This window comes from Ursus arctos, unplaced genomic scaffold (genome assembly GCF_023065955.2).
Source record: "Ursus arctos isolate Adak ecotype North America unplaced genomic scaffold, UrsArc2.0 scaffold_18, whole genome shotgun sequence".
In the NCBI taxonomy this organism is placed as follows: Eukaryota; Metazoa; Chordata; class Mammalia; order Carnivora; family Ursidae; genus Ursus; species Ursus arctos.
Genome location: NW_026622852.1, coordinates 53,329,495 through 53,356,638, shown reverse-complemented (window position 1 = coordinate 53,356,638; position 27,144 = coordinate 53,329,495). Strand labels below are relative to the sequence as shown.

General features: G+C 57.5%; 1 protein-coding gene across 1 annotated transcript in view; it reads left to right on the top strand.

Annotated features, from left to right (window-relative positions):
• The first annotated feature begins 2,501 nt into the window (after positions 1-2,501).
• Positions 2,502-27,144, top strand: part of EEIG1 (estrogen-induced osteoclastogenesis regulator 1) — a 34,189-nt gene continuing 9,546 nt past the window's right edge. The window contains exons 1-4 of the mRNA XM_026514043.4: positions 2,502-3,039; positions 24,339-24,459; positions 24,707-24,736; positions 26,711-26,827. Coding sequence (XP_026369828.1) covers positions 2,894-3,039; positions 24,339-24,459; positions 24,707-24,736; positions 26,711-26,827 — 414 coding nt within the window. The 5' untranslated portion in view covers positions 2,502-2,893. The remainder of the gene's footprint in view (positions 3,040-24,338; positions 24,460-24,706; positions 24,737-26,710; positions 26,828-27,144) is intronic.

The window sequence follows — 27,144 nt, the reverse complement described above, 5'->3', positions numbered from 1 at the left end:
TGGAGTCCCCAAGTTTCAGTGTCCCAAACTAAGGCCACACTACCAATGTGCAGCAGAGCCAGGATCCTAACACGGGTTTGTCTCACCCCAGTTGGAGCATCCTGAACTGCACCAGGCTCTCTCCCTTCCCCAGGCACCATCTGGGAAATGAGGAAAGGGAACTTCCCGGGCTCCCAGCCCTGAGGCTACAGAGAGATAAATACCCTACCCGAGCTAAGTCTGGCAGCCAGGCCCACCCTACTTCCTGTTAGAGCAGTTTGGGGTTACTCGTGGTCACAGCTAAGGCGCCAGCCAGGCCTTGAGACCTCCTTGGCTGGTCCTCTCCTCTGAAATCCCCTTCTGGGGTCAGGTGGGCACAGGCTCTTCCCCCGTGGAGCAGGCCCAGCCAGGGTCAGTGAAGAGAACACACCCCACAGAGTGGGTAGCATAGCCTAGCCCTCTAGTGCCTGTGCTCCAGGGTTAAGACCCCATTCTAATGATTTAAACTCTCCAGGCCTCAACTACCCTGGCTGTACATGGGGTACATAATAGCAGTGGGAGCTGCTCTTACCATTTTTCATCTGTCTGGCTTAATTGTGTTTTCTAAATCGTGGGACCTGCTGGGGAGAAGTACAGGTTGCCACCCCATTTTATGTCTAGGAGGCAGAAAGAAATCATAAATCTGAGCCCTCAGTTACATGTCTGGACCTAACTCAGCCCCAAGTGCAATCAATTTCTGTCTCTCAAATTCATCCTCTCGTTTTCTCTCAGCTTGGAGGTTCTGCCCTCATCATTTCTTGTCTGGATCAACACAAGTCCCCTTAGCCCTGTTTCCCATATTCTCTCCTCCACACCAGGGGATGCCGGAGCCAGCTTCTTACACCAAAAAACAAGTCTGGGTCACTCTCCTGTTCAAAATGTGTGAGTGGCTCCCCTCCTTACTCTGGTCTAAAGACTCTGTAAGATCCAGCCACTACAGGCCTTCCAGCTGTATCGCTTGCCCCCTGCCTCTCTCGAATCTCAATGCAGCCAGATGGAAGTACTCACAGCTTCTGTGGGCACAACGTTTTCTGTCCTCCACGCCTCTAGAGGCTCCCTGTGCATGCCCCTGCCTAACTCAGGGCATGCATCCTGCCTCTACGGAGCTCCTCCAGTCCCAGTTCCACTTCTCATCTACCAGATTTGTTGCTGCCTGTGTCCCAGGCTGCTCCTTCCACCATCTCATCTTGGGCTTAGAGAGGCTGGAGAGGGAGGGCCACCAGGACCTCACTGCTGGGTCCAAGCCTGGTTCCAAGCAGATTGCCGCTTAACATCTGGGGACTGAATGAACGAACTACAAGGTGTTCAGGGTCTGGGAGGTACGAGGCTCTGGAAGCGGTCTCTGTAGCCAGGGCAGTTAATGTAGTCAGAGAGCAGCAATAACTGGCTAAGAAGCTAACCGACAACAAAAGGCTTGGAAAGCAGCTTGGGGGAGAAGCTGGGTCTAGCACCGGTTGCGTGATGAACTGCTCCAAGTCACTTCCTCGGCGAAGCCTTTGCACACACTTTCTTCTCAGTGCTCAGAACTAGAGATTCCTAGGCGAAAGACCTGCTTGGTCTAGTTCTGGCCACCTCTCTGGGTGTTTCTGGAAAAATGGGACTCACTACCTCTGGGCCTGATTTAGCGGCTAACGAGCTCAAGTCTGGGGATACACTGGAGGGCCGTTATAGCCAGTGTTCATATTGTTTCTTCTCTTCATTGTTTCTTCTTTTCTTCTGCTCGAGCCCTCCTCCTCGCCGGACCAGCCGGAGCTTCCCGCCCCGCGACCTCCCACAGCCTTCTCGGGGCCCCTCTCCCTTTCCTTTCTCCCCGCCCCGACCGAGGAGGCGGGTCCAGCCGCGCGGCGCACCAATCCAAGCGTTCTGAGCCGCCTCTGCCTCCCGCGAGTCCCGCCCCACGCCGCCGTCCTCCAATCGCGCTCCGTGCCCGCCCCGCCAGGTCGCCCAATTGAGGGCAGGCTGGGCCGCCGGCGCCCCGCCCCTCCCGCGCTCAGCGGCTGCTCCGCGGGCGGCCGCGCTGGGCCTCAGCATTCTCCCAGCGGCGCCGCACAGCGTTGGTTTCGGGTGGCCGCGCCCGGAGCGCAGGGGGCGGCGCTGCTGCTCGCGGGGTGCTGGGCAGAGGCGGCGAGCGAGGCGGGTGCCACCGGCCGGCCGGAAAGGCGCCTCAGCTCCGCCGGGGCCCGCGGCGCGGGACCCAGGACCGAAGAGGAGGCGGCGCCCCGGCTGCCCGGGCCCGGTGCCCGACCGGAGGGGGCCGTGGCCGGCCGTTCCCGGCCCGGGGTATCCCCGCCGCTCTTCCTGGAGAGCCCCCCCAGAGCTCCCGGTCGCCCCCTGGGGGTGCCCTCAGTCACCCGGACTCACCTGCGCGGGCCGCAGGGCGCCCAGGTGCGGGGGCGTGTGCGCGGCGAGGGCACCTCCCCCGGCCGCCAGCGGGGCGGGGGCGGGGCCGCCCGCCGCCCTCGGCCTCACCGGTCCGCCAGCCGCGCCCGGTAGCGCGGCGAGAGCTCCCCGGAGACCGCGGTGCGGGATGCTGCCCGCCAGCGCGGCCGCTCGCGCGCCGCCCGCCACCCCTGCCCCTGCCTTTTGGGCCATGCCCCACTGTTTACATGCCGGTGAAGCCCCCGGCCGCTCCGAGCCGCTCCGAACCCCGGCTCCCAGACGGTGAAGCCAGCCGGCCCGCGAACTGGACTGGTCGCTCAGACCTGGGCCCTCCGGACTTAGATCCCCGCCTGCTCGGCCGCCTTCGCCACCATCTGGGCGGGATCCGGCTCTGATGTTTTGAGGAGGGGGTGTGGTGTAGGGAAAGGAATCCTGGGGATTTCTGGCTTCCCCCCCTTTTTCGGCCTTCGGGGCTTCAGACTCAGGGAACTCGCTCATGGCTTTCTTGATGAAGAAGAAGAAATTCAAATTCCAAACCACTTTCACCCTGGAGGAGCTGACTGCGGTTCCCTTCGTGAACGGAGTCCTCTTCTGCAAGGTCCGGCTGCTGGATGGCGGGGATTTTGTCAGCTTGTCGTCGAGGTAGGAGCTGGGGCAGTCGCGCCTGCAGGGAAGTGGGGGGGATGATGAGCCAGATCTAGCCACTTGGCACGTGGGAGCGCCCCTGTGGGCCCAGAGAGCCTTGGGGATTATGTGTGTCTGGGGCAGGTTTGCACAAGGCAGGGCTGAGTGATCTGGGAGGTCTGGGCCTGAGGAAACTGGCAGGGTGCCTGCACCCGTCTGCAGGTGACCAGCTGGATAGGTGGGAGTTCGTTCTTTCAGCCCCCTCTTGGGGCCCTGCACACAGGCCCATCCCTCAGACTTGCGCAGAGAACCCACCAGGGTTTGTGCCTGGAGGGGCTGAGACGGGGAGGAGTATTCCAGGCCACCTTGCACCCAGCGGGCGCTTGGGCTGTCATATGATTTAGAGCCTGGGCCAGCCACAGGTTCCCAGACACTGCCGGTCTGGCTGGAGGAAGGTGGCTGGATTTTGGCCTGCCCACCCCTCCCCGAGTGTCCGGTCCTCTTCTGGCTGGGGCTGGGCTGCTTTGCATTGCAAATGCCCTTGTCAAGGAGGCTGCCACCCTCTCTGAAAGACGCTAGGTCCAGTTTTGCGTATGTGTTCTTCCCTGTCCTGCAGGTCCAGCTGTCCAGCTCTTTGCCGAGGGTGACTGAGTTCCCGAGCTGCACCCACTGACTGGGCCCACCTGGGGTTACGGAGTTGGGGCTTGCCAGGGGAGAGTGTCTCGGAGTCTGACAGATGGGGGTTCGAGTCCTAGCTCTGTCACTTTCTGGGCCCAATACAGGTCTCTGTCAAAGTTGTGGAGAAGTTTCAGTAGATAGAATGCAGTACAGGGCCTGGCCCGGTGCCTGGGACATGCTGGTTCCTTTCCCTGGTCTGTCCCTTGGCTACTCAGGCCTCCTTGTGGGTCCACTTAGCTGGAGCTGCCTCACAGTTCTGAGCTGGAGAAACTGAGGCCCAGAAAGAGGAAGTAAGTGGCTTTCCAGGGACCTCACAGGAGGCAGTTCTCAACTGAACTTGGCCTATTTGGAGACCTATTGGATGAATCTGGTGGCCTGGGAGGACACGGCAAGGGGGTGGGGATACAGCCTAACCCAGATTTAGGAATCTCCAGTGCGGACAGGGGGGGTGCCTTTTCTCTGCACTTGGGCCCACTCTGGCCTGGAGGCTCCCCAGTCTGCCAGGAACTGCTTATCTGAGGAATTCGGAGAAGGGCTGCCCTTTGCTGTGGGGGCTGGTGGCAGTCCTCCGCTGCCTGGGAAGGCAGTGATCCCGTGGCCACCCACAGAGCAGCCCGAGGTTTTGGGGAAAGGGTTGTACTCGGAGCTGGGGTCTGGTGTTGGCCACTCACTGACTGGGTGACCTTGGGCAAGTTACCTAACCTCTCGGATTCCAAGAACCAGCAATTGCTGGTGCTGTGCTCCCCATTTTACTATCACTTCTTCCTTAATTCCTGGACTATGCCATGGAGTGGGGTGGGGGGAGGGGTGGGGAAACGGTAGGATTATTATCCCCATTTTACAGAGGTGAAAACTGAGGCTCAGGAAGGGAGTGATTTGCCTGAGCTATACAGCAGAGCCCAGATTCCTTCAGGGTGTGCTTTTAACCACTATCCTGTTCTACCTTTGAGCCTTCGTTTCCTTGTCTGTGAAATGGGAGAAGTCATACCTGGCCCTAGAGTTGTGAGGATAATGGATAACGGCTGGGCCACGTGTGGCTCAGGCAAATTGTTGCAGCAGTTGTGGTTACTATGGCAGAGGGGTCCAGGCCCCACGCCCCAGCCCTCCCACTTCTTGGAGGGACCAGCCAGAGTCAGCAGAGGGCCCACACATGAGCTAGGGGTGGAACAGGGTCTTAGATCCCACTGAGGGATCCGTATTTAGCCCCAGACTGAGGTCTCCTCTCAGGCACGGGGCCCACTGTCACCCTACCTGTAAGCCTTTCCATTGCCCTAAACCTGCCCCCTCATCTGGGAAAGTCTGGAAAGTTCCAGGTTTCAGCCCACAGCGTCTGGATTTTACCTTTGCCTCTCCTTCTTCCCTCCTGGCAAGGGGCCATGGATTCCCTGAACCCAGCTGAGCCCAAACAGCCTTTTCCAGCCTTCATCCTGGTTGAAACCTGACAGGGCTGTGGAGGGAGGAGCTGACATTGAGCCCCCAAGGCTGGGCATTAGTGGGCTCTGGGAACCTGTCAGCTGCCGGGCAGGTGTGGCTCGAGGGAGCAGACGGACATTGGGACCTGAGGCTGCTTTAGAGCTGCTTTGGCTTTTGCCCAGGAGATAGGGGTTCCTGGGCTCCTACCTCCTCCACGCCCATCCCGCCCATCCTGTTCTGCAGCCTGGGAGCCTCGCCTCACAGCCCACCCCTCCAGATGGCCGAGGCCCCGTTGTTTTGTTGGAGTCGGGGCAGGTCAGGGGTGATGACACCTGCTTAGATCTTGGGCCCAGATCCAGTAGTATACTCTTCCCAACCCCAGGGATCCCTGGAATGGCCCAGAGACTGCTGGTGGCCGCATGGGTGTTGTCTGAGTAAAGCAGGCCTGTGGCCCCACCCCTGCAGCACCCGCCTTCCTAGCTGGAGGATTTCCTTCTGTTGGGTGCCATGGCAACAGCCGGGTACACAGCTCCAGCCTGACCCAATTCGAGCAGGTAGAACAGGTGGTATGTCGCGCAGTTCCCCAGCCTCATCTTTCTGAGGCCTCCTTAAAAAACTGTAATCCTCACAGCTACCGTGTTCCAAGGGCCTGCGTTCTGTGCCAGTGTTTTGCAAGTGGTATGTCCATTAATCCTCTTGACCACGGGATTGGGGGGGCGCCGAAGTCAAAAGGGAAGCCATATGCCAGAAGTCACCCAGCTGGTAATGTAATTGGGAAGATAACCTTTTTATCATTAGGGTGCAAACTGCGTTGATGTGTGCTTCCTGGATGCTAGGGACCTGCTGAGCACGGATGTGTGATCAGTCAAGCCCTGGAACCACCCCATGATCTGATGAGGGCACCGGGCTCAGGAGAGCTGAAGTGATGGGCCCCTTTCACTCAGCCGGGGAGTGGCAGGGCCGTGATTTGAACTGGGCAGGCCCAGCTCCAAAGTCCTGCCTTGCCTTGATGGCAGAGGGCAGGAAGCAGCTACAGCCCCATGTGATGCCTCAGACCTTTGAAGAAGGTTCTTTTTATTTGGGGTGGTACAGGAAAGTCCAGATTTGGATACTTTCGAGGCATCAAGCTAGATCCTGTGATATCCGAGGACAAGGGGCCCTAGGGCCGTAGGTGGGGGTGAAGCTAAATCACTGCAGTGGATTTGGGGCCAGGCATGGGCTGGCCCCAGGGCACAGTGGGCATTTGCCACGGTCCCTGCTTGAAAGCCCACCAGGCAGATGCATCCAAGTGCCATCTGGGAGGCTTTCCCAGGGGTCCTAGGAGGGATGCAGAGGTCCCAGCCAAGTCTGGTGAGTTGGGAGGCGGTAGGCTGGGTGCAGGCTTCCAGCCTTGAGCCAATCGATCCTTCAGACAAGAGGAATCCCAAACATCCCAAGAGGTCTCTGCGCCCAGCTGGCACGGGTCCTGTGGCCTGGCCCATGCACGCGCTGGCGGTTCCAGGGGAGGGAGCAAGAGGGAGGCGTTGATTTACCTTATAGCAAGTCCTCTCAGACAGGCGGAGGGAGCCTCCTCGGCCAGCGCAGTAGGGAGGGACTGGTACAAATGAAGATGGGGGGTGGCCAGGCCTGACCCCCCCTGGCCTTGGGGGCCCAGCTGAGGGGCAGGGGGCAGTGTGGTCTGGTTTGCCCATTAGGACGAGGGCTCTTGGCTGCTGACTGGAGAAGAGGCAAGGGGGCCTGACCAGCACCCCGTAAGGGACAGTTGGAGTTGGCTGGGTGGGTTTTGCCGGCCCGCCTGCACTGTGACAGGCAGAGGGAGAAGAGCGGGCAGCCTGGAGGGAAGGTTGGCAGGCAGAGTGGGCAGGTGGGTTTCCTGGTCCTGAAGCGCCTGGCACCGTACCTAGTGCTTAGTGGCTGGCAGAAGATGGAAGTTCACAGGGCGCATGGTGGCCAAATGTAGCTGGGATTTTGCTGCCCCATACTGTTCTCTAATAGTTTTTGACAGAATAAAAATCTAGACTTCCGGTTTCTTTTAAATTGGGTATCTGGCAACAGTGCCGCGTGGCAGCATTTGGCCCCAGGGGCTTTGCGGCTGCCTTCTCCACGGGACACCTGTTCTAGGCTCCTGACCCCCCTGCACACCTTTGGATCTCCGCTGTAGTCTGCCTCCCTCGTTTTACCAGGTCCTGCCTGGTCCCTGGGGCCCCCGCGGAAGGCCTTCCGTGTGCAGGCTGAGGGGCCTGAGGAGGCAGGCAGCTGTGGAGAACAGTCCTGCTGGCAAGCCGTAGGGGCCACTCCAGGCAGCCAAGGGGGGCACCAGGCCAGCCGCTGGGTCCCTGTAGGGTCAGACTGTGCTGCCGGTGCCCATGGTGAAGCCCGAAGCTGCCCAGCCTGGGCCTGGCCTTGACGTCTGCTCCTTGGACCTGGCCTTTGCTGCCAGCTGGCCACACCTTTGGCAGGTGCCACCCTGGCAGCCCCTGCCCCCTGTCTGCCAGCCTGGCAGCAGCAGAGCCCTGACCTGAGACGATCTGGCTTTGTGGAGCCAAGGCTCTTCCCTGAGGCCTGTTCCTCGCGGTGAGCTCTGTCCTGGGAGCCACTCTGGCCACGGGTTCTCAGCAGCAATGACCTCGTGTGTCTGAGTGCCCTGAGTGCCCTTGAACTCTGCTTGCTCAGTACCTGAAAGTCCCAACTCACATTCGGGAAGTCCTGCTGAGGCTTGTGATGGCTGCTAGTGTGTGTGCTCGTGTGTCTCGGGAGCCTGGGGCCTCTGTGTGCAGTCTGGTGACTGCCATGTGGCGATCCTGTGGTCACTTGTCTGTTGCTGGGGATGGGCAGTAGAACACCCTGGCAGCAGGGGAAGTTTACCTTCATCCTGCCAGACAGCCACGGCGAGGTTTGAGCAGGGGAGAGACATCAGATTTGCTCCGGAAGAGACCCGGGTGGCGGCAGCGGGGTGTGTGTGTCTTCATTATCCACCTTGTCTGGCAAGTGCTTCTGGTCATGGGCACACCAGACCAGCCCCCACGACTTCACATGTGCTCTGTGACCTGAAGTGTGTTGTCCCCTGGGCCTCTGGCTCTCCAGGAGGTCACACCGTGCCAGTGGTGGCTCTGGCGAGCCCTGAACCTGCCCAGTCTGTGCCTGGTAGTGGTGTCTCTTTAGGGCTGTGCTTGCAAACCCTTGGTCTCTACTCTGAGCTTCTTTTGGCACCTTAGGCTTGGAATAGCTCTCACATGCAGGCTTGGAGCCGCTGGCCCCCAAGCCTGCATGTCAACTGAGAGCGACCAGCCAGCAGCCCCCTCTAGCCAACCTGGTTCAGCAGCTGGGAGGAGGCAGCTCTGATGGAGGACCTTCTGCCTTGTTGGTCAGGCTGGTGCCCTGCCCTGGACTTAGGACTGGGAAGGACATTCTGTCCTGCGTCTTGTTGCCTGTGTGACCTTGGGCAAGGAACTTAGTCCCTTCGATCCTACCAAGCGGGGCTGGTGGTGCCTGCCTCGCAGTGTTCTGGGGAGGACGCAGTGAGATAATGCCTGTCAAACATCCAGCTTGGCTTCTGGCACCTGCTGGAAGCACAGTACACGCTGCAGTCCATCCTCCCGTCCCTGGGCTGAGTCACAGTGCTGTGCTGGGTGGTGCACCTCCGCTCCCCCCAACCCCCCTACCTGTCCCATGGCAGCTGGCACTTCTTTGTGGTCCAGGACTGACTCTGGGGTGCTGTCTCTCTCTCTTGGGATTCTATGGGGTGATGTGGGGAGAGGACACTTTCCCCATGGAGCTCTCTGCCCTTCAGAGGGGTGGGAATGGACCAGGAGCACACTTACTGTCTAAGGGGACTGTTTTCGCCCTGGAGCACAGGGTCCCCAGTGGGTCTCTGTGCTCCCGCACTGCTTTGAACTTGCCCCACCTTGGTGTGCTTGGCTCTGAGCCAGTGTGATCTAGGGCACTCTCCCCAGGAGGGCCTGGGCTGGGTGGGGGATGAGGTCCTGCCTGCGGGAAAGGACCCTCTCACAGCCAGCTTTGGGACCCACTCTGACAGGCCGACAACAGCCCGCCACTTGAGGTGGAGGGCCCCAGTGTCAGATTCTGCTGGGGACAGGGGAGTGGGTGAGGAAGCCAGGGGCCCCTCCGTGGGTGGGAGGCCCCTGCCTCTCCCGGCGCTCCCCTTGCTCCCACCACACCTTACTCTTCTAGTTGTTTGCTTCTGCAGTTACTTCGACCTCAAGTTCCCTTCCCCCACTGCTTCACTTGGCTAAACTCCTGCTCAGCCCAAGAGCCACCTCCTCGGAAGCCTTCCTTGGACTCTTGCTTCCTATACCCACTGCGGGCCCTCATCTCAGGACATTACAGTCTCTGTCCCCACCTCTTAGCTCCTTCCCCAGACTGTGGGCAGGAGTGGGCTCCGTTGTGTCTTCGTCCTGGGGCTTCCTGCTGCCGGTTGGTGCTGGCATGGGGCTGCGACTTTTCTCCCTTGGCACTGAACCATTGTGGGCACTGGTGGTGCTGGATCGTTTGCCGGATCGTGTGCCGGCCACCGCCAGCTGCTTGGGTCCTGCCCCTCCCCGCCCTGGGGCCAGAGGTATCAGCCCGTGTCAGGAGCAGCCCTCGCCCGCACACCAGGCAGCTGGGCACCACCGTGGGCTCAGAGGCTGTGATTGAGAGGCAGCTGGGGGCACCGATGGGGTGTGTTGGGTGGACCCTCTATGGGAGGTGGGGCTGCTCCCGGTGGGATGGGGAGGAGGAGGGGGCTGGGGCCCACCCCAGGCTTTGCTGTTGGAACTTGGCAGCTGTGGGTTGGCTCTCTGACAGTGGCCAGAGGCCTTGTCCTCTCAGTCTTGGCTTCCTCCTCCATCAGGTAGTGTGGGGATGCTAATGTGAGGGTGGGAGGGCTACCTGTTCAGCACAGGGCCATGCACCTGGCAACTGAAAGTAGACCAAACTTGCTGAGCAGGGAAAAAGTGCATAGCCCAGTGCTGAGGAGGCCTCTGGGGAAGGCAGGCAGGCCATCCTCTCCTGCCACCGCTTCCTCTCCCGAGAGCAGACATGTGGGGGCAGAGCACACCTGTGGCTCACAGTCCCGCAGGGGACAATTTCCTGAACACCTTCCGTGTGTGGGGCCTGTGGTGGCAAAGCTCTGCTGTCACAGGGCCCCTCCCCAGGAAGTGGGGCTGGGTTTGGTCCCAGTGAGGAGTGGGCAGGTGGCGGGGAGAAGAGCAGCCTGGGGCAGAGGGAGGCCAAGGGCGAGAGTGCTGAGCAGGGAGGAGCCAGCAGCCCAGCCGGGCAGGGTGGGGGGCGCTGGAGTGGCAGGAGGCCATGGGGAGGGGTTTGGACCTTCCCAAGGGGGGAGCCCCAGAAGAGTCAAATTTGTGTTTTAGGACCACCAAGGGTAGCCATGGGGTTGTCCACTTGGGGCTCCAGTTTGCAGAGGGGGAGGTGGCTGTCAGCTGTCATCATGGAGTGGTTCCAGACAAGGCTCGAGCCTCCTCTGCGGTGAGAATGAACAAGCCGCCGCCGCTCACAACCAGGACAGGCGTCACAAACAACGTGGAGGGAAGGAAGCAGACAAGAGCTTGCTGTGTGGTGTTGTTGATAGAAAGTTCAAAAGCAATCTGAGTCAAAAAACCCACCCTAATATGAGTCAGGATGATGATATCTTTGTTGGGGGTGGCAGTCATGTCTGCAGGGGGCTTCTGGGAGCCTGTCCTGCTTCTCGAGGGCTGGTTTCATGCGGCTGTTCTGAGAGTCTGTGAGCTGAGCACTGACAATGTGTGCACACACGTGTGTCAGCAACGGCCGTGAGACATCCTACGCCTCTGGGAGTGCTGGGCACCTCTAGACAAAAACGAGGCTCTTTCTTGGCTGCCTAGCAGTCTGGAGGAGGTCCTGTCTTTCCAGGGTCTTGCTGGTGGGGCAATCTGAACCGTCCTGACCTGATAAACATCGCTCCTGTTTACGAGGCTGTAACTCATCTTGGCAGCTGCCAACGGTCTTCTCTGGCTGCAGGTTTTCCTTCTGCTGCTTGCGAAAACCCCAGCAGGGGCTGCTGGCCTGTGGGGGCTTGGCAGTTCAGAGGGAGGATGGGCTCCTGCGGCTGCCAGACCGCGGGATCTCTCTGAGCCTCGCTTTCCTCATCTGTGAAATGGGGTGGTAAGCTGGTGTCTGGGTTAAATGGATTAACACCGGTTATCTACCCAGCATAGCCCCTGGCACAGAGTAAGTGCTCAATGGAGGCTGGCAATGATTGGTATTTTTTTTTTTTTAAGATTTTATTTATTTATTTGACAGAGAGAGAGACAGCCAGCGAGAGAGGGAGCACAAGCAGGGGGAGTGGGAGAGGAAGAAGCAGGCTCATAGTGGAAGAGCCCGATGTGGGGCTCGATCCCATAACGCCGGGACCGCGCCCTGAGCCGAAGGCAGACGCTTAACCGCTGTGCCACCCAGGCGCCCCTGGCAATGATTGGTATTAATCCAGGGCAGTTATTGGAGGGGACCCAAGGCCAGGAGCAGAAGGGAAAGGTCCATGTTCCTCTGTCCCTCCTTTTAATTGTTTCTCTTCTCTTTTCCTGCGGTTCACCCAGTCAGCAAACATTTGTGATTAGGGCCAGGCTACCGCCCTGGCCTTGCACTGGGCACTGGGCCCAGCACTGACCAAGACAGCCGTGGTCCCTGACCTGGGGCCCATGAGCCGGGGGAGACCATTAGCTGCATCCGCTCTCAGAGGAGTTCTGAGCACCATGGGGGAGGGGAGGTGTTGGCTTCTCCTGGCTGCTCTGGCCCTGACCCCTCTCTTTCGGAATGACTGACTGAGTACTCTCCCTGAATGCCAAGAGAAGGGTCCAGCACCTCCTAAAGGTTTTGAGTTGGCTAAAGAGAAATCACGTGGACCTGAATGAGAATGGCCACATGCATTTTGGATGCAGACAAGACTGAGGCCCAGGCTTATTCTGGATGTTTCTTCAGGGTCCTCCTCAGGCCTGGCTCGGTGCAGTAAATGCTCAGTTAATGTGTGTGGCACGACTGAATGACGGAGGCAGTGACTGGCCCAGGGTCTGCATGAGTCTGTAGGAGAATCGGGTGTCGAGGAGGAGGTAGAGATTGGTGAGTCAGGGCCTCATGGTCCCACCTGACCCTGAGCCCTGTGTCCTGTGGTTGGAATCTTGGGGAGCTGCTGAAGATGGCTGGAAAAACACGCCTGAGTCTGTGAGGAGACGTAACTCTGAATGAGTGGTCTCTGAGTATCCCTCAGTCGCCTCAGAAGACCAGGGAGCCATGTGTTAGGGAATGGGAACACCTGGGGACAGATCCAGATTGGCAATAATCCTTGACCCCTTGGACTCTACAGAGAGCCCGAGGACATGGCCCAACCACAGCTGGAAGGCCCCTTTCCTGGAGGGGGAAGGAGCACTGTAAGAAGGCCTGTGGCAGCCCTTGCCGGGAGCAGGGCTGTGAAGGTCACGAATTTAGTCATCAGACACTTCCTGAGTACCTACTGTGTGCCAGGTGCCGTCCTCAGGACTCAGAAGCAGCAGTGAGTGAGACAAGGGCCCTGCCTCCAGGAGCTCCATGCTCTGAGACACGGGAGGCTTGTTCTGTTTTCACCATACCTAAGACCCAGGCCCAGAAGAGGAAGTGATTTGTCTGCCTGCAGTAGTTGGGGGAAGGGTGCTTTTTGGAAAGGCCTCATGGGGTTGGGTGGGGGCTCAGAGGGTAAGGACATCCTCCTGACTCGCTTAAGACCAGCCATTCAAGGAACAGGGCTCTGAGGATGGGATTCCCTCCCGCCTGTCTCTTTCCTTCCTTGGATGATTCAAACGTCACCCAGATGTGAGTCAGCCAGGAGCGGCCTGGACAATGCCTGCCTGGGCCACCTGCCAGTCTGCCTCCTGGGATATCTCAGCCAGGTTCGAGGCTGGGAGAAACATCCAGATATATGGTCTTGGGATGGGGAAGGGAGGCTCTGTTAGGGGCCTGGTGTGCCTGGCTTCCTGCTGGACCTTACTTCTGACTTACTTCTGATGGTTGCAGCCACATCCCCCATTCAACGTGAGTGTCCTCTGGGGGCGGGCTCCTGAGGTAGGGCTTGGGAGGACAGATCAGCACCTCCTGTGTGACCAGCGGACTTCGTGAGAGTCTGCTCCTCTGTGGAGTAGGTGGTAGTCATGCCTACAGAGAGTTGATGCCTGCCATATGGGCCAGGATGCCTAGGAAACAGGAGTCCCGCTGGGCCACACTGGGAGCTGGGGACACTTTTGTCCAGGTGCGTGGGATTGGACGAGCACTTGGTCAAAGCTAGAAGGTTACTTTGGATCCTTTCAATGGCCTGCTCTCCTCTCTGGCTGTAAGAGCGAGAGGGAGCGGCCCATTGTTGTCAGCGGAGAAGAGCATCCACAGGGCCCCCTGAGTGGTGGGGCTGCTGCCTCTGTGGCCTGACCGGGTACGGAAGGCCGAGCAGGGAGACTGTGTGCCTGTGTCTGTCAAATGGGGAAGCTGGCACCTGCCTACTGTGGGGCTTTTGATCCAGCTCAACTTCGGGCTGGTGAGTGGCAGGATTCAAACTCAGGTGCGTGACTCCAGAATCCTTTCTCCTGACCCTCATGCTTCCCCACCAAGCCCGAGTGATTGGCTGGCCCCCTACTCCTTTTTCAATCTGGAGTTGCTGCAGCCCCCAGCAGCTGTCCACTCTGTATTCCCACGGGTCACTTGCTGATGCCAGCCTCTACTCCTGGGCCAGGAGCAGGGCTCCTATTGGCCGGGGAGCAGAGAAGCGGTCTTGAGGTGGCTGGTGACAACCCCCCCACCATGCCGGTTTTAGCACAGAGTGGCTGGCTTCTAGGAACTGACTGCTGCCTCAGCCTGTTGCGGGAGGAGCGGCTGCCTGTGTCAGGGCTGCAGCAAGACGCTTCCCTTGCGCGCGGCCCTGAATTCCTGGCAGGAGCCAGATGCTGCTGGGCTGCCACGTTGGCCACGTCGCTGGGATGGAAGCTCTGCCGCCCCACGGCCTCTGGATGGACGCCTTGGCTGGTCCCTGGGGTGGGCCCCTCCCCAGGCGGCTGTACTCTTTTCTCTTCGGGGAAGCACGGGCAGATGTTGTCGATTTAAATTGTTTCCTTATTAGACTCTTGCCTCTCCCGGCCTGGGCTGGGTTTCATCAGCCCGGAACCTTGGCTGCATCACCGCGACCGACGGCTCACTCAGCCAGGACCCCAGCCAAGGACTGGAGATCGTGGAGTGGGCGTGGCTGAGGAGGCGCTGGCTGGGCTCTGGGACAGCCCCCCTGCTCCCCGCCCTGCCCCGGGTCTGCTGGACCAGCTGGGAGGGACTTAGGGGATGCAGCTTCTCTCTGCTCACCTGTCATTGTAGGGGCCGGATGGGAAGAATCCAGGGACCAGCCTTCTCAGGAACCCAGGAGCACAGCTGGGGCTGGGAGGTCCCTGGGGTCCCCCTCAGTGCTCCTGGGTAGGCCCCTCTTTTAGCTGGGGGCCCACCTCCTGCATCAGAGTCCCAGGTGAGCTTGTTTAACAAGTTCGGCCCATGGGGCGCCTGGGTGGCTCTGTCGGGTAAGCATCTGACTCTTGGTTTCGGGTCAGGTCGTGATCTCAGGGTCAGGAGATTGAGCCCCATGTCGGGTTTGGCCCCAGGCCTGCAGCAGTGATTCTTAATGTGGGGGACAGTTGGCAATATCTGAAGACATTTTGGGTGTTACAGCTGGCCTTATATACTGGTAGGCTGTTGCTAAATACCCGCAGTGCACAGAATGCCCCAGAACCCCCAGAATGTCCGTCTTCAAATGTCAGGACGCGAAGGTGGCGAGAGATGCCCTGCCCTGTAGCGTAGTTCTGGCAGGGCCTGGGAATCTGTAACAAGCCAGGGGTTTTTCAGTGTTCCCTCGAGTGTGAGCAGCCCGGTTCTCCTGGGCCTCGCTTGTGGCCATGACTGAGCTGCTCCCTGCTAATGAGACAGACATGCAGATGAGGCTGTGTGGCAGAGGGTGAGTTGCTGATGGGGGGGCGTGGGTGGAGCCCATACCGGGGGCTGCCCCACTGATATCCCGGCTTCCCTTCTCCTTTCTGTTCCTCTGGTGACTGTGGGCCATGCTGCGTCTTCGCTCTGACTCCAGGGAGAGGCACCAAATGGCCTCTTTGGTCCCTGTCTGCAAGGACCCTGTGGGTGTGGCAGCCCGTGGCCAGGAGGTGGCTCCCACTTGCACTGACCCCTTGTCACCTGAGTGATGGAGACCCTGGGGCTGCCAAGGCTCTGGGATCTTGTTGCACTTTCTGGGTGGTGATGCCGGCCTGGGCCGGGTGCTGGGGATGTGGCAGTGGGCTGACCTTGGGGAACCATGGAGCCTGGACTCTGGGGTGGCTCCTGTTGGGAATCCCGAATTTCTGACCAGCCTCTGAGAGGCTGAGAATGGTGGCTCACGTCACCCTGACCTGCCACCCTTCACAGCCTTCGAGGCTCTTCGGTTGCTGGGGCCCGGGAAGAAGCATTTCCCTCTGGGGAACTGACATGGGGAAGAAGTGAAGATGTGGCCTTGGTGTCAGGCCACCTCAGGTCAGCATCCAACCCTGTTCTGTGACTTGGGGCCTATCCTGTCTTCTCTAGATCTCAGTTTCTTCATTTTTATTTTATTTTATTTTATTTTTTTAAGATTTTATTTATTTATTTAACAGAGATAGAGACAGCCAGCGAGAGAGGGAACAGAGCAGGGGGAGTGGGAGAGGAAGAAGCAGGCTCATAGTGGAGGAGCCTGATGTGGGGCTCGGTCCCACAATGCCAGGATCACGCCCTGAGCCGAAGGCAGACGCTTAACCACTGTGCCACCCAGGCGCCACAGTTTCTTCATTTTTAAATTGGGAATGATAATGGCACTCACCTCATAGGATTGCAGTAGAGTGCAGTTGGTCATATATATGAAACATGTATCCTGTAGCACGAGCTCGAACAGGACCTGCTTTTACTATTGGTTAATTAAAGATGAGCCTGAGGGGCCAGGAAGGTGGTCTAGAGTGAGAGCCCCACTCTGCAGCTCTGTCCTGGGCTCTGGGGAAATAACGGTGACAGAGGAGATGCGGTCTTCATCTGTGTGGGTCCCCAGTGGTGGCCAGCTGCCTTCCTTGGTCTCTGACACATGGCGAAGCAGGGACTAGGAAGACGTGGCCACAACACTGTGTTGGCAGAATTCTCTGTGTTCGCCGTCCGGTTGAGCAGGAGGAAGAAACCAGACACGGCACTGCAGAGTTATCCTGACAGCCTCAGGTGTTGGGCAGAGATGAAGAAGTCAGGGCTCCCTGACCTCCCTGGGGTCACTCACTGGCCTGATCCTCCCCCCTGGCCTTCTCTCACCTCTTCCTGGGAGCCACCTCCTTCCCTCGGGGTCTTCTTGGGCTGTTTCCATTGCCTGGGACATGACATCTCATCTCATTGTCACCTGGCCAGGCTCACCTTGAGGTCCCAGCACTGGTGTCACTGTCCTAGACCAGGTCAGGCCCCTGTCTGCACTCTTGGGGACTGGTGGCAGCTGTCAGTCACTTGTGAAGTGTATGTCTCCTCCACTCGACTGGGGCCTCCTCCGGGAGGTCTGCCGCTGCTCTATCCCCACACCCTCCCGGGCCCCACGCCAAGCCAGCACCCACAGTAAGTCTCTGTGGGTGCGTAATAGAGGCCTGGTTGGGATTTGGGGCCAGGGGCGCTCCGAGGGACTTCTGCTGGCCTGAGGACAGCAGCCTCCTGCAGTGCTCTGCCCTATTTTAGGACAACCCAGAAATAACTGAATTCTGCCACTGGGCTGGCCACAGTGGGCTGCGGTGGGTGGAGGGCTCACCCCGCCTCTCTGGGATTCAGATGTCTAATTGTATATCTTAAAGCTAAAAACAAAACTCCCCTGAAAACGCAGTCTCTGTAATTACCTGTCCCCAGCAGCGTGGAGCTGGGGACTCGTGCCTGAAACCCCAGGCTGGGGTGCGCTGGGGTCCTCATCACATTTCCTGGGGGTGGCGCCTGGTCCTGTGGAAGGGCGAGTCTGGGCCCAGACCTTGAGTCAGGGAGATGAGGGGGTCACACCCCCTTTGGCTTTTGACTAGCCCTTCTAACCTCACACCCTTTACTCATTTTTCAATTTAAAATTCAATCACAGAAATGATTCGTGGACAGAAATGAAGAAGGTGTCCCTGGTGTCCCTCATCCCACCCTAGCCAGACCTGCTGTGAGCTCCCTCCTTCCTTTGACCATTGTCCCCTCATGAACAGGGAGACGTGAACAAGCCCCTCGCCTGGGAGTTTGGGGTCCACGGTTCTGGGTGGCCTCCCCTCTGGGCTTGGCTGTGTCATCTTTACAGTTCTGTTTTCCAGCCCGTCCTGAGGCACACCGGCAGAGCGAGCAGTGCGGACTCCGAGTGCTGTGTTTTTTTAACAAACGTCTTATTTATGATTTTTCTGCATAGTTGCTCATTGGTTTTAATTCTTTCCCACTCCCCCTCTTTCTGAGACAGGCGCTCACTGTGCCTCCTGTCCTTGCAGATGGACGTGGAGGCCGAGGGTGCCCAGGCAGGCCGGGTCCCTGTCCCCTGGGCTCACAGTCCACCGAGGTCACAGTGGTGTGAGGTGGCACTCGGCTTTCACAGTCCTAGTCACCCTTCAGGGATCTTGCACGGGGCCACTGCTGTTCCTGGGGATCATTCCCCACAGTGACTTTGTGGCCTCGGACCTCATGGCAACGCTGAGCCCTCCCAGAGGAGTTCATTTCTCCCCCAGTCATGCTTTTAAAAGAAGCCACATTGATAGTTCCAGTTCAAAAGGGGAAAAAAAGGACAGCGTCCCCCTCTCCTCATTTCTTCTGTGCTTCCCTACCTACTTGTGCGCACGTGGGTGCCCGTGAGTGCTGGCACCTCTCCATGATTTGGAGGCTTGGGGCCAGGATCCCCTCTCCTGCCTCCCTCCCAGCACCCCCCTCGCTTGCTCTGCTCCAGCCACCAGCCACGCTGTCCTCCTTGCACTGTGGTCAACCAGTCAGGCACGCTCCCACCTCCCGGCCTCTGGGGAGGCTGGCCCTCCTGCCTGGGCTGCTGCTCCCCCAGGGCCTAGGTCCCTGCCTCACCCGCTTTGCTCTTTCCTCAGATGTCACCTTCCCTGGTCACCTTCCCTCGCGCTCTCCCCACCGGGGCCCTGCCTGCCACCTCACCTGGTTCCTTTTTCCTCCGTACAACTTACCTCCTTGTGGTGTGTGCCTTGTTTTGTCGGTCTCCTACCCGCTGCCAGGCTAAGCCCCTCGCGGGCAGGAATTTCTGTTTGGTTCACTGTTTATATCCCCAGGGCCTTAGCAGTACCGGCACCTACTGAGTGCTTAATAAAAGGTTCACAAGTGAATCAAGTTCCTGAGGTTTCCACAAACTTGGCCTGGCCAGCTCCTACTTGGGCTCCTGGCCTCCTGCTTGGCATCCTTATTCCTGCACTTTTTATGAACACCCCACCCCTGCCCCCAAGCCTGTGTTCCTGTCCCTCCATTGTCCCTGTCCTGAGCCTGGGAATCCCTCTCTCCAGAGGCAGCTGTAGGGCCACCTCCTGGCTGTGAAGTCTCTGGTTCTGTGACATGGGCTCTAGTCCTAGATGCGCTCGGGGTCCAGACTGGCCTCTGCTCCTCACAGCTCTGCGGCCGTGGGTGAGGTACTCGGCCTTGCTGAGCCTCGCCTTCGTCACCTGTGAAGTACGCATGGTAACAGCCACCTTTCAGTGTTGAAGAGTGCCATGTGGCACACAGTAGGCCTTTGCGAAAGAGGTGCTGATGGGGTGTTTGTCTTACCCTTGCCATGACCTCCTGGGCTGGGCCGGGATGGGGCTGTGAGCCTCTTCCCGAGGGAGTGGTGGCATTTAATAGTGTGTGTTTAGAGCCCTGTGGAAACAACGGGGAGGCCCAGTGCTGATCCCGTGAGCCCTGCCCCAGCCCATCTTCCTGTGGAGGGAGAGGAAGGCGCCTGTTACCTGAGCCTGGGAGGGCACCGCGAGGCCCGGCCTGGCAGGCCCACAGGAACCCCGAGAGGGCCTCAGGCTTCCTGGCCTGTGTTCCCAGGGCAGACTCACAAAGGGGAAGGGAGAGAGCCTACGATCCGATATATCGGCTTTTGTTCCCAGACACTAATCCTAATTCCTCTGGGTGTTCCGACACGCCCAACACTGTGAGCTTCCTCCTCAGGTCTCCAGCAGCTGCTTCCAATTCCTGGGCTGAGCTGAGTGGAGGGGGTGGGTGGAGATCTGAGGGTTCTTGTGGGAGCCATGGCCACCCCACAGGTCCCCCATTTAGGCTTGGGCCTCTGGCTGCTCGGGAAATGTTTCTGCTCTTTTTGCCCTTCCACCCACCTACTCTGGGGTTGCTCTCTGCCTCCGCCTCAAGCCATTGTGGCAAGACAGAGTCACCATCAGAGTACGATTCAAAGACCTCACCATGGCCCTTGATGTCCCACGTGACACCTAACCCCCTGCCCCCTCCGCAACCACATCCCCTCTGCTTTCCTCCCCAGTCCCATTCAGCCACTTGCCTCCAGGCCACTTTTCCATTTGCCAAGCATGTTTCTACCTCAGGGCCTTTGCATTTGCTGTTCATGCATCTGGCCAGCTCTCCCCAGTCAATATGACTTTGCTCAGCACACTGGCCCTACCCACATGTCCCGGCCTTTGGGCTTTCCCCAGCCATCCGCCTGAAATAGCAGCTTTTACCTTGTTATCTTTTCTCAGCAGTCCTGATCCACCTTCCCCTTTGTTTTCTCCATGTTCCTCTCTTTATCCAACCTACCATGTTGTTGGTGTTCACCTCTTTAAAGCATACCGTTCGGTGGTTTTTAGTCTATGCACAGAGTTGTGCAGCCGCCGGCACCGTCCATTTTAGAACATTCTCATCACCGCAAAGAGACCCCATACCCATTAGCAGTCACTCCGCATTTCCTCCCAACTCCCCCCACCCCTGGCAGTCACCAACCAGTCTTTCTGTCTCTTAGGGATCTGCCCATTCTGGACGTTTCATGTACGGGGGACCATACAATATGCAGTTCTTTGTGACTGGGTTCTCTCACTTAGCGCTTTTCAAGGTTGAGCCACATTTTAGCGGCAGTCAGGGCTTCGTTTCTTTTGGCTGCCGAATCCTACCGCGTCCTATGGATAGACCACACTGTATGGAGACATTCACTGGTTGATGGACATTCAGGTTGCTTTCACTTTCTGGCTATTACGAAGACTGTGGACATACGTTTCATTTCTCTCGGACATACACCTAGGAGGAGCACGGCGGAGTCCTCAGGTAGCTCTGTGTTTAACCTTCCTGGGGAGTGCCCAGATGATTTCCTCAAGGGCCACACCCCCGTACGCTCCGACCGGCGACCAGCGGTGTGTGAGGGCTCCAGTTTCTCCTCCCAGCTCTTGTTATGATCGGTCTTGATTATAGCCTTCCTAGTGCGTGTGAAATGGTCACTCATTACGGTTTTGATTTGTGGCTAATGACACTGGGCATCTTCTCCTGTGCTTACTGGCCACTTGTGTATCTTCCTGGGAGAAATGTGTGTTCAGATCATTTGCCCGTTTTTAAATTGGACTGTCTTTTACTGGTCGGTTCTTTTTTTTTTTTTTTTTTTTTAAGATTTTATTTATTTAGTTATTTGACAGAGAGAGACAGCCAGCGAGAGAGGGAACACAAGCAGGGGGAGTGGGAGACGAAGAAGCAGGCTCCCATCAGAGAAGCCTGATGTGGGGCTCGATCCCAGAACGCGGGGATCATGCCCTGAGCCAAAGGCAGACGCTTAACGACTGAGCCACCCAGGCGCCCCTACTGGTCAATTCTAAGTGCCCCTTATAAATTGTTAGCGACAAGTCCCTTGTTAAACATAGGGTCTGCAGATATTTTCCTTCATTCTGTAGGCTGTCTTCTCCCTCTCTTGATGGTGTTCTGTGAGTCATGAAAAAGGTTAATTTTGATAAAGTTCGGTGTTTCTGTTTTTTCTTTTGTCACCTGTTCTTTTGGCATCGTATCTGAGAAACTGTTGCCTAATCCCAGAGCACAAAGAGTTATCCTGTATTATTTTCTAAGAATTTTGTAGTTTTAGCTCTTACACTTAGGTCTTTGATCCTGTTGAGGTAGTTACTGTATACTGTATGAGAAATGGGTCCTACTTCATTCTTTGGCATGTGAATATCTCATTGTCCTAGCAACTTTTGTTAAAAAGACCCCCCCTTTTCAAAAATCAATTGACCATAAATGTGAAGGTTTATTTATGAACTCTTAATTCCATTCCAATGATCTATGTGTCTGTCCTTATGCCAGAACCATACTTCCTTGATTATGGTAGCTTTGTAGAAGTTTTGTAGTCAAAGACATGTGACTCCTTTAATTATGTCCTCTTCTACTTTTTCTAGATGCTTTGACTATTCTGGACCCTTAAATTTGCAAGGTTTGGGATCAATGTGTCAAATTTCTGCAAGGAAGCCAGCTGAGACTGGGTTGAATGTTTAGATCATTTTGGGAGTGTTGCCCTACCAGCATTAGACCTTTGGAAACATGACTGTGGGATGTCTTTCCATTTACTTAGATCTTCTTGAATTTCTTTCAGTAATGTTTCCTAGTTTTCCAGAATGTATATTTTGTACTTCTTCGTTAAATGTAATCCCGTTTATTTTATTCTTTTTGGTGCTGTTGTGAATGGAATTATTTCCTTCATTTCATTGTGGATGTTCACGAGGACATAGAAATAATTGATTTTTGTATATTGCTCTTCTATCCTGAAACCTTACCAAACTCTTGTATTCTGATAGTTTTTAGTGGATTCTTTATGATTTTCTACATACAAGATCAGAGTATTGGCCAGGAGAGAGAATTCTAGTTCTCTTCCCTTCTACTACGTTTTCTTGTTTGCTTGACCTAATTTTTCTCCTCCCACCACAGCATAAGTTGGTCACTGCTGTGGTCCCGGTGCACGGAACAGTGACTGGCACATGTTTGAATGAATGGATGGAGCCAGCATGATTGGGTCAGGTGAGCCTCCCAGCCCAGGGCTGCGGCTTCTCCTGTGACACCTGCTTCTGGCAGGGTCCCTGTCCGTGTCTGCTGGGGGTCTTCTTCCTCCCCTCATCTCTAGCCCTCACATTTTCTGCTTGTCTCACAGACCTCCCAGGCTGGCCCTTCGCGGGGCTTGCCGATGCTCCCAGGTGCCCACAAATGAGTGCGTGCCGTTCCTGTTTTACCCATGAGGGTGGAGAGGTCAAGCCCTGGCTGAGTCATTCAGTGATGTGAGGGCTGTGAGCCCAGGTCTGCTTGACTCGAGTCTTGGTGCCCCTTGTCACGGCCCGGGCAGGATGTGGGAGAAGCGTCGTGTGGAGCCAGGAGGGGGCTCCTCAGAGAGGCCCGGCGCAGGGGAGGCGAGGCCAAGGAAACCAAAAGTGTATTTGTTCCTCACTCATGCTGTTTCCTCTGCCTGGAACTGTCTCCCCCACTGGCTACACCCTTCTCTTCATTCCCGTTTGAGCTTGAATGTCACCTCCCTGTGGCCAGTCACCTACTCTGACTCACCCTTTCCCTCCACCCTCTCCTGGTGACACTGAGTCATCACTGGGGTAACTGTCAGTGTTGATCTGTGAATAAAGTCCCTTGCAGAGCTCCGTGCCTGGCTCGAACTTGGCACTCGGAGACATGGGTGCGTGTCTCAGGTACATGGCAGGGCACTGCTGGCCTGGAAACCGTGATGGGTTCTGCCTGCCAGGCATTTCCAGGCTCTGTGGCCCGTGAACCAAGGTGGTGGCTGAATGCTTTGACTGTAGTTGGACAGTCCTGGGTTCAATCCTGCTTTGTCAGTCACTGGGGATGTGATCTGGGGTAGTCTCTTGGAGGCTCAGTGCCCTCCCCTGTGGAAGAGGGTGGCGTAGAGCCTATCGTCTGAGGTTGTGTGAGAACCAAACACGCCCACGTCCAGATGATGCCCCACTCGTGCTGACCCTCTACCCTCAGGCCCCAGTCTGGCAGTTAACCTGTGATCCTGGGGTCCCCGGGGTGTGGAGTGGTCACTTCCTCAGCTGTCCAACGCGGCCGTTCCTGTTAGATGGGATGATGGGGCAGGAGATAACGTCTCTCAAGCTGTCCCTTCCCTTCCGTGACCACCCCTTCCTGAGCACGGGCTCTGCCAGGCGGGCTGTGGGGGGACGGGGAGCTGTGCAGGGCTGTGGAGCTTGTCACTGCCACCCCAGATCCTGCTGAGCAGCTGGGAGAGGCTGGCTGCAAGCTCCCTGAGGCCCCACTCCTTCCCAGGGCACAAAGCATTTCCCTGTTAAGGCGGTGCTGAATTTTTCAGTGTGGTAATCCGCCCCCCCCCCCCCCCCCGCCCGGTGCAGAAGGAACTTGGACTGAAGACCAGCTCCCACTTAGTGTCAGGGAAGCTGAGGACCCCAAGTTGGTGTCTCAGGCTGGTGTGGTGAGAGTGAAGCATGCGGCACCGGGAGCCCGCGGCTCGGGTTCAAGTCCCTGTTCTGCCGTGCACGCGGTGGGCCTCGGGCCGGGGTCTTAGCCCCCAGCTCCTGGTGTCTGTGAATGTGGGATTGGCCTGATGGTAGTAGCTGTCCCAGACAGTTGGCTGGAGGGTTGGCGTGATCGTGGGTCTCTGGCCCTTGAACGGCATCACTGAAGTGCCTGGTGAGTGCTGCCTGGCATGGGGGAAGCGCGATACGAGCCTTAGATGCCATTATTGTTACTATTAACGTTGTTTTTGTTAGTGGTAAAGAAGGGGTCTCTGCAGCCAGACAGCGCTGAGCGGAAGGCTAGCTGTTTCCTATCTGGGTGACACTGGGCAGTTTACCTCGCTTTTCATCTGTAAAATGGGCTCTGGGGCCAGTTCGGGAAGACTGTTGTGAGAGTCGATTGAATGGCCAGGGGTCAGGAAGGTAATGGCAGAGGAAGGACCCCCCCCTCCCCTTTAGGCCACAGAACAAGGGGAGGGGGCAGCGTTGGAAGCAGGGGCAAGGAGTAGCCTCCCCCCCCGCCTGACCTCACCCCTACCTTGTGTTTTTTTCCTTTTTTATTACTTATTTTTTTGTTTTTACAACACTTACACAAGCATGTCCTTTTTATGAAAATACAGTCACTTTGTGATACAAAGTAAAAAGCGAGAGCCCCCTCCTCCTCCTCCTATCCCCTCCCGAAAGGCCGGTCCTGTCCCTGATACCTGTATTGACCCGCATGCTCGTGTTCACCTGTCTGCCCTGCAGGGAGGAGGTGCAGGAGAACTGCGTGCGGTGGCGGAAGAGGTTCACCTTCGTGTGTAAGATGAGCGCCAACCCGGCCACCGGCCTGCTGGACCCCTGCATCTTCCGCGTGTCGGTGCGCAAGGTGAGGCTGGGCTTCAGGGCTGGGGCTGGGGGCTGAGGGCCCAACAGAGGGAGTGTGAGGCCACTGATCCAGCGGCTTTAGCCCCGTCCCCGACCTGTCCCCGCCAGAGGGCAAGGAGTGAGTCACTCTGCTCCTTGGCTTGACTTACCCCCAGCAGTCAGATTCGGTGGGACGGGTGGGGAGGGGAGATGCATGAGGTCCCTAGGATTCCCTAGTCACGCTGCTGCTTCTGTTTGTCTCTCTGCAGGAGCTGAAAGGCGGGAAGGCTTATTCCAAGGTGAGTGGGGCTCTGAAGGGATAGTGGGATGGAATAGGCGTGAGAGAAGAACTTCCAGCCCCCTCTCTGCACCAAACAGGAGACACTCAGCTCTGCATGAGATGTGTTCTTTCTTGGAAATATCTTTACTGATAGTCTTTGCACTTAATACAAAGCTACCGTACGCTTGTTGTAACACAAATGGTACAGAAGTTCAGAGTGAGAAGGGCAATTTCCACCCCTTCCTCTGCAGTCTTCCTCCCCAGACCCCATCCTTGGATTCATTAGGGTCTTCCCAGACCTCTTAAGAAAAAGAAAATTACGAAAGGTACACACAGAGCAGCGAGTCAAACCCATGCACATGGGGTTTAGAGGAACGGAAAATGAGCTCCCCGTGTGTGGACTCGGGTGCACACAGACAGTAGGATTTTTACACACACAAAAGGGACTTGTTCTAAACAGATTCTGCAGCGTGGTTTTCACTTGCCAGCACGCCGTGGGCATGTTTTCACAGACTCCTTTTGCTTTCTAACTGTCACAGCCCCCGTGCGTGGCTGGGTGGTGGGCACCCAGCCGGTCTCCTGCTGTGGCCCATCTGTGTTGTTGCCGTCTGCACGGCACCCGTGGGGACCAACGGGAAAGGTGGCTCTGCAGGGGTTACGTCTGGCTTTGACTAAGCCCCCTCTTCCCTAGACCCCCTTCTTGGTGGGCACTCACAGCCCACCCTCCGTGGCCCCTGGGAGGCTGCCTGGCAGTAGGCGGTGGGCTCAGTCCGTCCGGAGGGGAAATGCCTTTGCCTCACCTCGCCCTGCGTGGAAGGCGTGTCCCTTCCCACTGACCGGAGCTCAGGAAGCTCCGTGTTCTGGGCCGTCCGCTCTGCCCCGGTCCGGGCGCTGGTGGCCCTCTCCAGAAACAGAGGGCTGGGGTGGCTAGAATTGGGCTGTGGAAGGTGCTGCCAGAGTGGAAATTTCTCCTCCCATGAAGTCACATGGGCACGGACGGCTGTGCCCTCCCACCTCCACCCGGCAGGCACTTACCAGGCGCATGGCACGTGTCTGACCTGCAGGCCCTTCCCTCCTGTCCTGTGATCAAATGCCCTTGACAGGCCCTGTTCCCATTCTCCAGGGAAGGAAGCTGGGGCCCAGAGGGGCGGCTAGACTGGACGCTAGTTGGGCCTGGTCTTGGGCTTGACTCTGCTGCCTGGGCTGTGTGGGGCCCTGGGCAAGTCACTTAGTTTTCTTAGTTTTCTTAGAACCTTAGTTTTCTTCCCTGCCAAATGAGGGCCCCTCTGACTTGATGGCAGGGCTGGGATTTGAACCCGTCAAGTCTCTGATTCTGGCTTGTGTGCCCCTAAACTCTGCAGTAGAGACTTGCATGTAGTAGGTGCTCAATAAATGCCACCTGTGGGTTTGGTTGTTCCCCAAGACCCTAATCCTAGCACCCCCCACCTTAACTGAGTTTCCTCCCCCAGGTCTGGAGACCTGGCTTCTTGCAAAGGCTTTCCCAGCTCCTACACCCTGTTCTCGAATGTGCTCCCACTTCCCTCCACATCCCTGGTGCCTCACTCTGCGTCCCAGGAGCAGCCAGGTGTTCCTGCCAGCCCCTCACTCCAACCTCCATGAGGGACTCCTGCCTGCCCCCACCCCCATACCAAGTTCCCACGGGCCTTCCCTCCCCCCTGCCCGCTGGCACGGCGGCTCCCACAGCACAGCCTTGTTTCCCAGGGAACAATGCCTCTGTGTCACAGACAACAATGTCCTTTCATCTCAGGCGCTGCCCCAGTGCACGCTGGGATGTGGCACAAAGGGCGCTTTGTACGCCTCAGAGTTGTGAGCTCCAGACCAGCCTCTGTCCTTGGGTGCCATTATGCAACACTCAGTCTGGGCTGTGGGGCGGGCCCAGGGGATCTGCCTGCCCCCACCCCAAGTTAACCCTTGTGCCGCCCGCTGTGCACGCACACCCCGTGCAGCCTCCCACACTCTCTTCTGTCCCCAGCTGGGCTTCGCCGACTTGAACCTGGCTGAATTCGCGGGCTCAGGCTCCACAGTGCGCTGCTGCCTGCTGGAGGGATATGACACGAAGAATACTCGTCAGGACAACTCCATCCTCAAGGTACCAGGGCCCTGCCGCCTCTTCTGCCCCCTCCCACCAAGGGACGGGGGCCAACTTGCTCCTCATCAGAGTCCCCTGGAGGGTTGTTAAAAAATACAGGTTCCCATCCCAGACACTGGGAAGATGTGGTCCCGGGGTCAGGAAACCACCCTCAGAAGCCTGGCTCTGCCACTGGCCTCAGTTTCCCCATCTTTTTTTTTTTTTTTAAGATTTTATTTATTTATGTGACAGAGAGACAGCCAGCGAGAGAGGGAACACAGCAGGGGGAGTGGGAGAGGAAGAAGCAGGTTCCCAGCGGAGGAGCCTGATGTGGGACT